Raw genomic sequence first — 11,183 nt, 5'->3', positions numbered from 1 at the left:
TTGCAGACTCCTTATTTTCTTATGTTCTTATGTAATTCTTTAGGTTATGAGATTCTGAGACTTCGTTACTAGGTCAGTACAAAAATACAGGATTAATTTGTATCATATTTCTGTGTTACTTAATCTTGGACACGGTGATAACAGTGACGGTGATTATAAGCACATTAATACGATCATCCTTTCTAAAACTCTATAACACTAAATACACAGAACCTGCTATTGAAATATAGACAATGTAATTATGGTATCGCACATTTCTCCAAATATGATATATTACACAAGACAATAATATACAGGCCACCCCTTTCCCATAATACTTAACTGCCACAAGCTTTTAAAGCATCTTCCCTCACTCCTTCCTTCTCACGTCAGAGAACCCAGAAATACAGGTGACGTCAAGAGAGAATGATCTTCAAGGTAAGCAAGTACGGAGTATGAGAGAGAGCCTAGATTACTCAAATTCTCAAAGTTCTGTTTTTATTGGTCAAAATCTGAGAAATTGTAGCTTAGGGTGGGTTTGTTTACCTCATATTGGGATTAAGATTCTATCAAGATCCCAATATGTGAACAATCCCAGAGGTGAAATTTCTATATTCTATATTTAAGTGTGCCCAGATTCACAAGAGATCGTGATATTCCTAGTAACTGAAATGTAAGAATGCCTCTAAACGGATGACTTAAGATAAAGCACAAAAATAACGTTCAAAACATCATCTAAACACAACATTAGAATAATATTAAACTGAGAGTCTTAGTACGTTCCCTTAACACCAGAAGGTTAAGGTCGAGGATATCTTGGAAAAAAGATTCTCGTTATTTTTTCTTTTTACCTTTGGATGGTTGTAAGTGCATGTAAATTGATTATTTTTATGGTACTTTTGGATATTGTGTTTGTGTTTCAGCTTAAGTAAACCAGTCAGTTGTTTCTCTATGTACGAGAAATATTCATTGTGCAGCCCTTTGTAATTCTGAGCCCTGAGCACAGCAATAAGGGGTAATGCTGTGTTCGTTTCTACTGACAGGCATACGTGGTAATGCTAGTTTCGCTATGGGATTGATGATCACGTTTTGCAGACAAGGTGTGGCCCCCGAAATAAACCATTTAAGAAAATCCAAATAATAGAATCTCCTCGAGGAATTTGGTGATAAAGCTAAGCTACCATACAAAATTTAGAGTAATGTACTGAAGCCACAAGATAGCCAGGTAGAGACAGTTTTTCAAGTGGCCAGTTACTTCACACGAGGAGTCAGTATTAGTATCATCGTGTGTTAACCAACGAGAGAGTATTTTTTTTATTTGTGGGCTTGCTCATCCCTTCCTATTATCTGCGGCCACAGCCTCCGCCCTCTGACCAACCCACAGACCCGAATTCCCTCACACTAACCATCTCCCCTTACCTAACCCACACTATCCTCAACCCTCATCTTGACCTTCAAATTCCCCTTTTAACTTCCATTGAATAACTTTTATATAATTCCGCCTAAAATACATAAATACAATAAACACACACTTAGTTTCATCGCCAAACAACATACAAAAGAGGGGATCAAGGCCGAATTGAGGGCAAGAACGGCCTTCGCGACCTTATAAAAACAGAGGGAGGAGCTAAAATATGTTAGTGTCTTCCCACTGACTGGACGACTCGCAGACGAAGGTGCAACGTCTCAGCTACTCTGGAACTAGTCTGCTAAATCCACTTATCTTCAACATGAGAGATAACACTTTTAAGATTTAAACCTTTTCATAGAATTGTTTCAAAAATTGTTAATTTCACACACAAAAAGCAAAGAGAATCAGCTCAGTTAATCGCTAAACCAAAACAATTTTATTATCCGCAAGATCCTGTTTACGAACTTCTTATCTGTTTACGAAGTGTGATTTTTTTTATCAGTCTCCACCAGTGTTACTGCAGTTCATCAAGGTCCATGTAAGGTAAGTTAACTAATATTTTTCAAGTCCAAGTTATCAGCAGTACACTCTAGCTTTCAAACTAGTCCCACCACCCATACATATAAAAATGACAAGTTAAAGTGGTGAGTGTTGGATCAATCACCCGAATTAAAAATGTTTATTATTCTATTTTCGTCAGGTTGGAAGCATTAAAGGTAACCTCTGCCATGACGATTATTTTTATTACTCCTTTAAGTAGTAACTGGTATGTGAGGCAAGCATACAAATTCCAGTGTTTGTAGCTAGTAATTGTTAGTTACTAAACTGTTTTCTTACCGTGAGAGAGAGAGATAATCGCACGAGTGAACAAGAAATAATATCGTTTTTATTTACAGTATTGTGTAAATAAAGACTGAGGTTATTTCGTTCATTATTACGGATATATTTTGGATGCTATTACTTTAATCTGTTAGCATATTTCCCTACAATATTACACTCATTTCCTTCTGAATATCTCATTATCTGATCCATTTTACAAGTTATGTAAAAAATATTAAAGACATATCGAAGTATGCTACGACAAGATAAAACTTATGAATTATACCTGTACGTCAAGTGATGTATATCAGATAATTTATTGACACCTTGGGTTATGGTACTACACCCGCTACATACAGATTGATTTGAGACTCAATGCCGGCCGGTCTTGACATTACATAAGTTGTTTTTCCCGCGCGAGGAAGTTTATTTATTTTTATTTTGTTTTTGTAAGTGCGGCTGGAGGATGGGTTCATGTGAGTAAGAACCACGTGGTAGACTCGTGAATGTGCTCTCTGAGTGGCCCAGCAATTGTCCGGTTGTAAACAAGCCTTAATAAAGGATTTTTCATTACACACATGACTCATACCTTCAAGGTTAAATCGCAATCATTCCCACTGAGAGCTTCTCACACCACTCGCCTGTAGACACACACGCATTCAGTCACCCGACGATCACACACCCGGCCCTCACAATAATTGTTCGCTTGAGATGACCTGTTCGTGCTTGCATCTTCCGTCTCTAGACACAACAATTACGTATACCATATGCAAAGCAAGTCCGTCATGTGCTGCGAGTAATGCAAACATTTTGAGACACGAACAAATACACACACACACACACACACACACACAATAAACATATACTCACACCATACCCATACATGTAAACACCACATAACCTGTCGCTACTGCACACAAAGATGCACCAGACTAAAAAAAAAAAGGAGTCTGCAACGAACCCTAAAGGAAGAGGCGTTCCCACTTAACGTCGTGGGAAGGTTCGGTGTTCGTCACGGCCTTGGGGGCTGAATGCAATACTTATAAGATATCCACGTTTTCGTTTTTCTTTATTTTTTAACCTTTTTTCTTTTTGAATGATGTCGTGTTTAAATAGCCTTTAAAATATTTTCTGATAAGATAAAATAATGATTCCTTTTCACTGTATTATTTACAAGTGAGAAATAGACAAATACACGTAAGAAAATATGAATCTCGTTTTGCGTGTTTTTACACGTGTTTTCGTTTTCCCGTTTTCTTTCGTTTCTACATTATAAAATTCAACCTACTGTTAGTCCGTATTATCTTCATCTTCATTCCTTGAACCACACTTACAGTATAAAGTTCTATAAATCATACGAGATTGTAATTGAACGAACATATATGAATTAATCGTAATTAAAAGACCAAATCATTAAACCATCTGAGTGCAAAACGAAGAAAGTGTAAGATTATATAATAAAAAACCTAACATGCCTTCATACGCCTGACAACACACACATACACACGACATTTCCTGTTCAGTAATTGATCCTGTTATGTTAAAAATGAGCAGATTCTATTGTAATAAATGATTCTGAGGCATTTTTAGAACACGTTTACATAAACTCTTATTTATTGTGCTGAGTATGTGGATAAAACTCACCTTCCACCCCCACACACTCTCAAAGTTCCCTCCTTCTCTCCCTAACCATACTCCTAAACCTTCCCTTTGGGAGAGTAAAAATGACTTCTGTAACAGTAACTACAACAACTGCATCCAACACAATGTTTCCTAGTGAGCTTGGAGGCGGGTTGACGCTATCCACCCTCGACTCCTTTCTTTGTTCTCACGGCACTAAAAATGTTTCCTGTCGCTATCACTTTCTGCTATCATCTCATTACTAAACCATAAGATAAGTCACCCCGTATCCTGTCAGCATATTAGATAATGATTATTTTTTCAACAAAACACCTGATAAATTGCTAGATGTAATTATTACCATCTCCACACAAAGCACACCATTTTTATAGCCATGGCTGATAACGCTTGCACCCTGCGTTTAATTAGTCAGTGAAGGCATAAAATACTAAATCATGCATTAAAAAAAACCGCTTCTGATCACGTGCAAAATGTGTTAATCTTGGTGGGCAGCAAGCGATAATTGCTATCAGGTGCTGATTTCATGTTAATTATAGTATCGAGCACAAGATACTACAAAATAGATAATATACTAAATAGTGTGTGTGTGTGTGTGTGTGTGTGTGTGTGAGTGAGAGGGGGGACAGTAACTCGTGGCTCGTGAAGTACTGTTGACTGTGCGCGGATTGATGCGCCAATGCAGTTTTGTAATATTAGTTTTTGTATCATTTTAGTGGTGTATTAGTATACTGTGGTAGTGTTGTAAGTGTACTGTGGTAGTGTTGTAAGTGTACTGTGGCAGTGTTGTAAGTGTACTGGGGTAGTGTTCTTATATGACATTCTTTTTAAGAAATCTAACATAACTATCAACGATTACAGTGACCAGGATGGGCTGCACCACCCTGTTTCTCTTTACTACCCTCGTCGTCGCCATCGTCGCCGTCAACAACACACAACAGGTCCACCAGGATATTGAACGCCCAGTCTTGGCGTTCCAGGTGCAGGAACTGCAATCCCCACGTTTCCGCCTCGACTACCACCTCCTTCACTTGATCCAGTCCTTGCTGGCTGAACGGGATTCTCAATTCTCACAAGAGGACCAGGGTCGTCCGTTCTCACAAGAGGACCAGGGTCGTCCGTTCTCACAAGAGGACCAGCGACCTTTGCCCTCTCAAGAAGACCAGCGCCATCTGTTTTCAAGCGATGAGCAACATTTTCAGCCCTCATATGATGACCAGCAGTTTATTCAAATTTCGCAAGACGACCACCATGATCACATGCACTCATTTGGACAGCACAGCCTCAATAAAGAGCTCTCACCTCCATCATCACCAACACGAGCAAACAACTACTTCACCCAGGTGTCTACCATAAGACGCTATAACCTCAGCCAGGTACGTCCTCGTGTGATGTCAGAGGATTTATTTATTGTTGTATTTGATATGGATGCTTCACCTGTCAGGGTCGCTTCACGGGGTCAGAGCAGGCACGATATTATGTTTGAGTGTGCGTGTGTGTACAGGATACGATAATACCGTGTCAATGGGGACAAAACTCAGTTGTGTTATGTCAATTATGAAACTTGAAATTGACTCCCTAAGCAAAATACAAACAATTACCTGGGCTTTGGAGGTATATACTGCATTTCCTTAGACACGTTAGAAAATTAGATATTTAGATTTCGCAATTGACTAATTTTACAGATTAATGTCATGATATCGTTTTGTTATTCTCTACCATGCGTACCAGTATATTAATTAACCTCACCATAACATTTCGATATCGTAGCATTATCCACAACCTGTTATTGAATGTCACCGTACCTCTCTCCCTCTTAATTCTATCAGCACGGTTGGTTTCTTAACTATTATAATGAAACAAGTCTTTAGTCGATATTCCACGCCCTTCTACAGCTGTCCTTCGACGCCAAGGAACGTCTCAAGAGTGTGGCAACCGTGAAGGAACTGATGGAGTTGCCGGGATTTCCTCAGCTACAGGAGGAGGAGGAGGAGGGAGGACAGTTGGCCTCCTATATCGACGGGTCCTTCCGCAAATCACGTAGGATGCATGAACAACGCAGAGGTATGTTGATGGACCTCTTTAGTATGATAACTGATCCCCCCCCCCAAAGTATGTTCACCAACCTCTTGAGAATGATAACCGACTCTCCTCGGAGTGTGTTAATCCGGTTGAGTATAATGACTAAATCCTTTCAGTACCATGATGGAAATATATCACCTGGAGATTAGACACCCTACATTATTTTTCTTGATTAAACAACCCGATACTACCTGAGGGTTAGGTTAGGTTAACTTAGATTGGATTAAGTTATGTTAGGTTAAATTAGATTAAATTAGGTTAGGTTTAGTTAGCGTTAGGGTGGTTAATTTTCAGGTGAAATAAGTTACAGGAGTCTAATTTTCTTGTGATTTACGTGTTGTGTATGTGTGTGTGTACAGTGACCAGGAAGAAAGAGCCGCACGTGGTGGGTACTGGCTGTAGGGTGGAGCACATTAGTGTAGAACTGAAGACCCAGCCAGGCTACCGGTTCGTCCCCGCTTGTGTGAAGTTGGGGAGATGCGGAGGCTGTTGCACTCCAACCAAGATCTGTACAGCTAACACCACCAGGCCGGTCGAACTCAAGGTGCGTTTATCTCCCTGTACTCAATTTGACTTCACCCTCCTGTACTCAATTTGACTTCACCCTCCTGTACTCAATTTGAATTCACCCTCCTGTACTCAATTTGAATTCACCCTCCTGTACTCAATTTGAATTCACCCTCCTGTACTCAATTTGAATTCACCCTCCTGAACTCAATTTGAATTCACCCTCCTGTACTCAATTTGACTTCATCCTCCTGTACTCTATTTGGCTTCACCCTCCAGTACTCAATTTGACTTCATCCTCCTGTACTCAATTTGACTTCATCCTCCTGTATTAAAATGTACTGGGTTATATATTTACAAATAGAACTTAATAATCACCCATTAAGGCTATCAATCACACGGCAGGTGATTCGCGTGTGGGAGAACCAAACCAGTGTAGATGACGTGAAGGTGGAGGAGGAGGACGTGGAGAGCTGTGAGTGTAAGTGTGTGGTGGTTGCCTCCGATTGTGATCACAGCGTCATGGAATACGATGAAAATCTCTGTCAGTGTGTGTGCAAGAGGTGAGACAACCCCCTTTTTGTATGCAAATTATAATACTGTTTACTGTTACATTTATGCTCTTTTTTGGATCACGTGAAGATTACATATCCCAGTTTATTTTACTTAATGATGAAATACCCTAATGCTGTACCTAAAGGGGTGGGGGGTTAGGTTATATTGGGTTAGGTTAGGTTAGGTTAGGGGGTTTAATCATTATAGTTGAAATAAGCTGAGATCTCTAATCTTAAGGTGGCCCAATCTTTTCTTGCTGTATGGAATAGAGTGAAGGGATAGCTACTGGTTCACCGAGTCACGTGTTTTAGCAGTTATTTGTAATGGATTACCTCACCTAACTTCGTCCCATTATCGGCAAGCTCAACTTACAGTGTGCATCAGTGGTTTTTCGAAAGTGTGGGGTGACGACAGGCGCGAAATTGATTTACCTTGACCTTAACAAAATCTTTGATAGGATACCTCACGAAAGATTATTAAGAAAAGTAGAGACATGTGGCATTCGAGGGAAAATTTTAAATTGGATTAGGATATGGTTAACTGACAGGAAACGGAGGGACGTCAGCATTAATGGTACAAAATCCGAGTGTCGTAGCGTCACAAGTGGCGTAACTCACGGCTCAGTACTTGAAACTATTACTATTAATTAATTTGTACCCGACGATGCAGATATCGCTCCCGTTATTTGCACCCTAAACCTAACGTAAACCCAACTCAACCCAAGTCAAGCTAATCGAACCCGACTCAACCCAAGTCAAGCTAATCGAACCCGACTCAACCCAAGTCAAGCTAATCGAACCCTACTCAACCCAAGTCAAGCTAATCGAACCCGACTCAACCCAAGTCAAGCTAATCAAACCCGACTCAACCCAAGTCAAGCTAATCGAACCCGTCAAGCTAATCGAACCCGACTCAACCCAAGTCAAGCTAATCGAACCCGACTCAACCCAAGTCAAGCTAATCGAACCCGACTCAACCCAAGTCAAGCTAATCGAACCCGACTCAACCCAAGTCAAGCTAATCGAACCCGACTCAACCCATCCATACGCGTTATTTACACACAAACCCCAACATGACTTAACCAAACCAATCGCGCGTTATTTACACCCGAAATCTAACCTAACCTACTGTTGAGAGTAGACTAAACAGGAAGCTGAGTATTTACCCAAGAATGTCATAAAGTTCGACTACCAAATACTCACAAACATTAAATACTCACAGTGATTGTTGGTAAATAACGCCCGCGTATCTACATTAAAGTGGTGTGAAAATATCCCCTTTATATCTACATTAGCGACACAGATATAAGCGTAGAGATCAACATAATTAAATTTAATGATAACTCGTAAAAATTACAGGACAATCTGAACGAACCTTTACCTTGGACCGAAAAATGACAGATGCAATTTAATGAGGAAGAATGTAAAGTTCTAAGGCCAGGAAATGGAAACAGGTTACCAGCTATCTTGCTTTATTAAAATATTCCTGGGTTATGCGGTTCAGTTTTCATCACGTAATAAAGAATGGAACTAATTATCTAGAAAGCATTTTGATAAAGGATGGCAAGTTAATCCCGGGCATTAGGAACCTTGAATAAGAGTCATATTAAGAAAATTTAATTTACATTCTCTTGAGAGACGTAGGAGTGAGGGGTGACATGATCGAAGTGTATAAATGGAAGTGGGGTCAAGTGAGTGTGATATAACCAAATTAAGAGCGAACACATGGTGGAAATTTTGAATTAGAGAAATACCTATTTAAGAAGGAATTAAATAGACGTTGGTTAAGATACTAGGTCGTGGATGAGTGGAATAAATCGCTCGTCAGTACCATCAGTTTGAACTTGTTAGTTAGTTTTAAACACAAGTTAGGCAGACATACGAGTGCTGGGTGTAAGAAGGCCTACGGCAGTTTCCTTAATTCTTCCGTTAAATGACTACTTAAAGGGGGACAGGAACGTTACTGGACTCAAATAAGTATAACGTTTAGAAAAGCCATAACCTGTGTTTGTCTCGCATCATCATGTTGTTTATCTCGTTACCGCAGAAGCCTCGAGGATGAACGGAAGCGCTGCGAGGCATCACACCATCACCTCTGGCATCCTGTTCTATGCCGCTGCCTCTGTGTAGGTCGGCACCCGGACTTTAATGAGTGTTCCACCGGGTATGAATTCTCTCATGCCAACTGCAGGTTAGTTGATACCACACTGACCAGAACACACAGGTGGGACAGTTAATTAATACCACACTGTCCGGCTACAAGATCATGATGCATTTACACTACAGAGAACAAATTACTTTGTCTGACCTTTTCTCTGTAATTTTGTTTTGTAATATTGTAATTCTTCTTGTTTCTCTTGGTTAATTTGGCAATACAGTATATTAGACTCTGGGGTCACCAAAGTAGAATAAATCTCTTCTCCACATAATGATCCAGTCGACTACAATTCCCCCTAAAACATATAGAGATATCCAACTCCTAAGCTTTCGTGTTTATCATATCATTATCATTTCAAATGTTCGTCACAGAGACTATGATGATGAAGAGCTTCTTAATGGGATAATGACACACACAAAAAGCTTGGGACTTAAGTGTTGCAAAACCTTACTTTTCACTTTTATTCACCTGACCTCATATGACGTTTCTCCTCACCTCCATTACAGTTGTGTGGAAAGCCCCTAGGATTGGCATTACACAACCTACGACGCGCCAGCTGTGATGGGTATAAACCTGACCTTCTCTCCAACTTTTCATCCACGTGAACTTTACCAACCAACTCAAACATAAGAGCATAAGAATGGAGGAAACTGCAACGGGCCTATTGGCCCATACTGGGCAGTCCCGTTTACACCCAACCCCTATTGCTCATATAAGCATCCAACCTATGTTTGAAGCTATTCAGCGTATTCGAGTTAATGATGATATTTGGTAACTTGTTCCATTCATCCACTTCTCTGTTTCCAAACCAGTGTCCTCGTATTATTCTGTATTATTGAGATGTATCACTTAAGAATTGATGGGTGACAACAACCTTTTTTTTTAATAGAGGTTAATGTAAAGGTGACGTTGGTAGTGTGTCTGTGGGATCCAAAATTACAAAGTGCCATGTCAAATGTGAAGTATGAAGATGACCCCTACAGTATATGAATAAATTCCTCCTTGGGTTGGAAGTTTTGGGGAGATACAGTATATACACTCCCAACCCAGGTGAATATAAGTAGCTTATTTATTTAGGGAACACTTGTTTGTTAAAAGTTAGCGAAACAGCGATGTTGTGAACCTAAAAACTTCCTACTCCCCCTCCCCTCCCCCCCTGTACAAAAAAATAATTATTAGGAGAGCATTGCCGTGTTCTAAACTCACAACACAAAAACTTAATTGAAATCACGTTCTTAACCCCTTGTAAACTGGGTCATCTCTGTGCTGAGAGCTGAATAGAATCATGCAACAACATATACGCATACTGTACTTGACTCCCCCGGTTGTATTTGTCACTTTAATTTTGTATCTACAGTAAATAATACTTGTGAGACAACACAATATATCTACACATACTTTACAATGTATCTCAGTTGTATCATTTACTTTGAATTTTTTATCTAACAATGTATATTGTCCAGCTTACGATTATACTTCAATAGTTATCACAGTACTTTACATACAGCTATTTTCATTCTATACCTAACAGCTGACTGTCTCAAGGTGTTAATAATGTGTACGTGTGTGTATGCCTATGTGTCTGCCTGTCTGTGTGTATGTGTTTATATTAGTGCGTTCGCTGGGAAGACAAGAGAACCAATGCCAGAATTTTCGCTGACACCAACTGTAGGAGCATCGAGGCTACCATTATCCATGAACAACTACGCTGGACTGGCCATGTTACCCGTATGGACGACAGTAGAATGCCAAAGCAGCTATTTACAGTCACCTAACGAATAGTAAACGTAACGCTGGCGGGCAACTGAAAAGGTATAAGGGAGACGATTACTCCACACCGTAACGCTTGGAGGATCACCACACAAGAAAGTGTCAATACTTTCGAGTTAACCCGACTGCATACCGAGGCAGTCAAGCGCCAACGCCGGAAAGACGCTGCCTTTGCCCCTCCCGCACTAGATGTAGCCCTCCACATGTGCAACACCTGTGAACGACCCTGTCGGTCCCGTATAGGCCTCTTTAGTCACCTCAGAAC

At 40.1% G+C, this 11,183-nt stretch overlaps 1 protein-coding gene across 2 annotated transcripts; it reads left to right on the top strand.

The window, feature by feature from the left end:
- Positions 1-1,612: 1,612 nt before the first annotated feature.
- On the top strand, positions 1,613-10,648 carry LOC121869325 (vascular endothelial growth factor C-like). Of its 2 annotated transcripts, none has more exons than XM_042370616.1 (7): positions 1,613-1,933; positions 4,709-5,223; positions 5,743-5,911; positions 6,289-6,473; positions 6,842-6,999; positions 9,038-9,181; positions 9,655-10,648. In XM_042370616.1, exons 2-7 carry the CDS (start codon positions 4,717-4,719, stop codon positions 9,671-9,673), a joined length of 1,182 nt encoding a protein of 393 aa, XP_042226550.1. In that variant the 5' UTR covers positions 1,613-1,933; positions 4,709-4,716; the 3' UTR covers positions 9,674-10,648. The 2 variants fall into 2 exon arrangements, with proteins under 2 accessions (XP_042226550.1, XP_042226549.1); XM_042370615.1 differs by lacking the exon at positions 1,613-1,933 and adding an exon at positions 4,489-4,536.
- Positions 10,649-11,183: the final 535 nt, after the last annotated feature.

The sequence above is a fragment of the Homarus americanus genome, unplaced genomic scaffold, assembly GCF_018991925.1.
Source record: "Homarus americanus isolate GMGI-L3 unplaced genomic scaffold, GMGI_Hamer_2.0 scaffold36734, whole genome shotgun sequence".
Taxonomy (NCBI): domain Eukaryota; kingdom Metazoa; phylum Arthropoda; class Malacostraca; order Decapoda; family Nephropidae; genus Homarus; species Homarus americanus.
The sequence above is the reverse complement of the archived record's forward strand: the minus strand, read 5'-3'. Positions and strand labels throughout refer to the sequence as shown.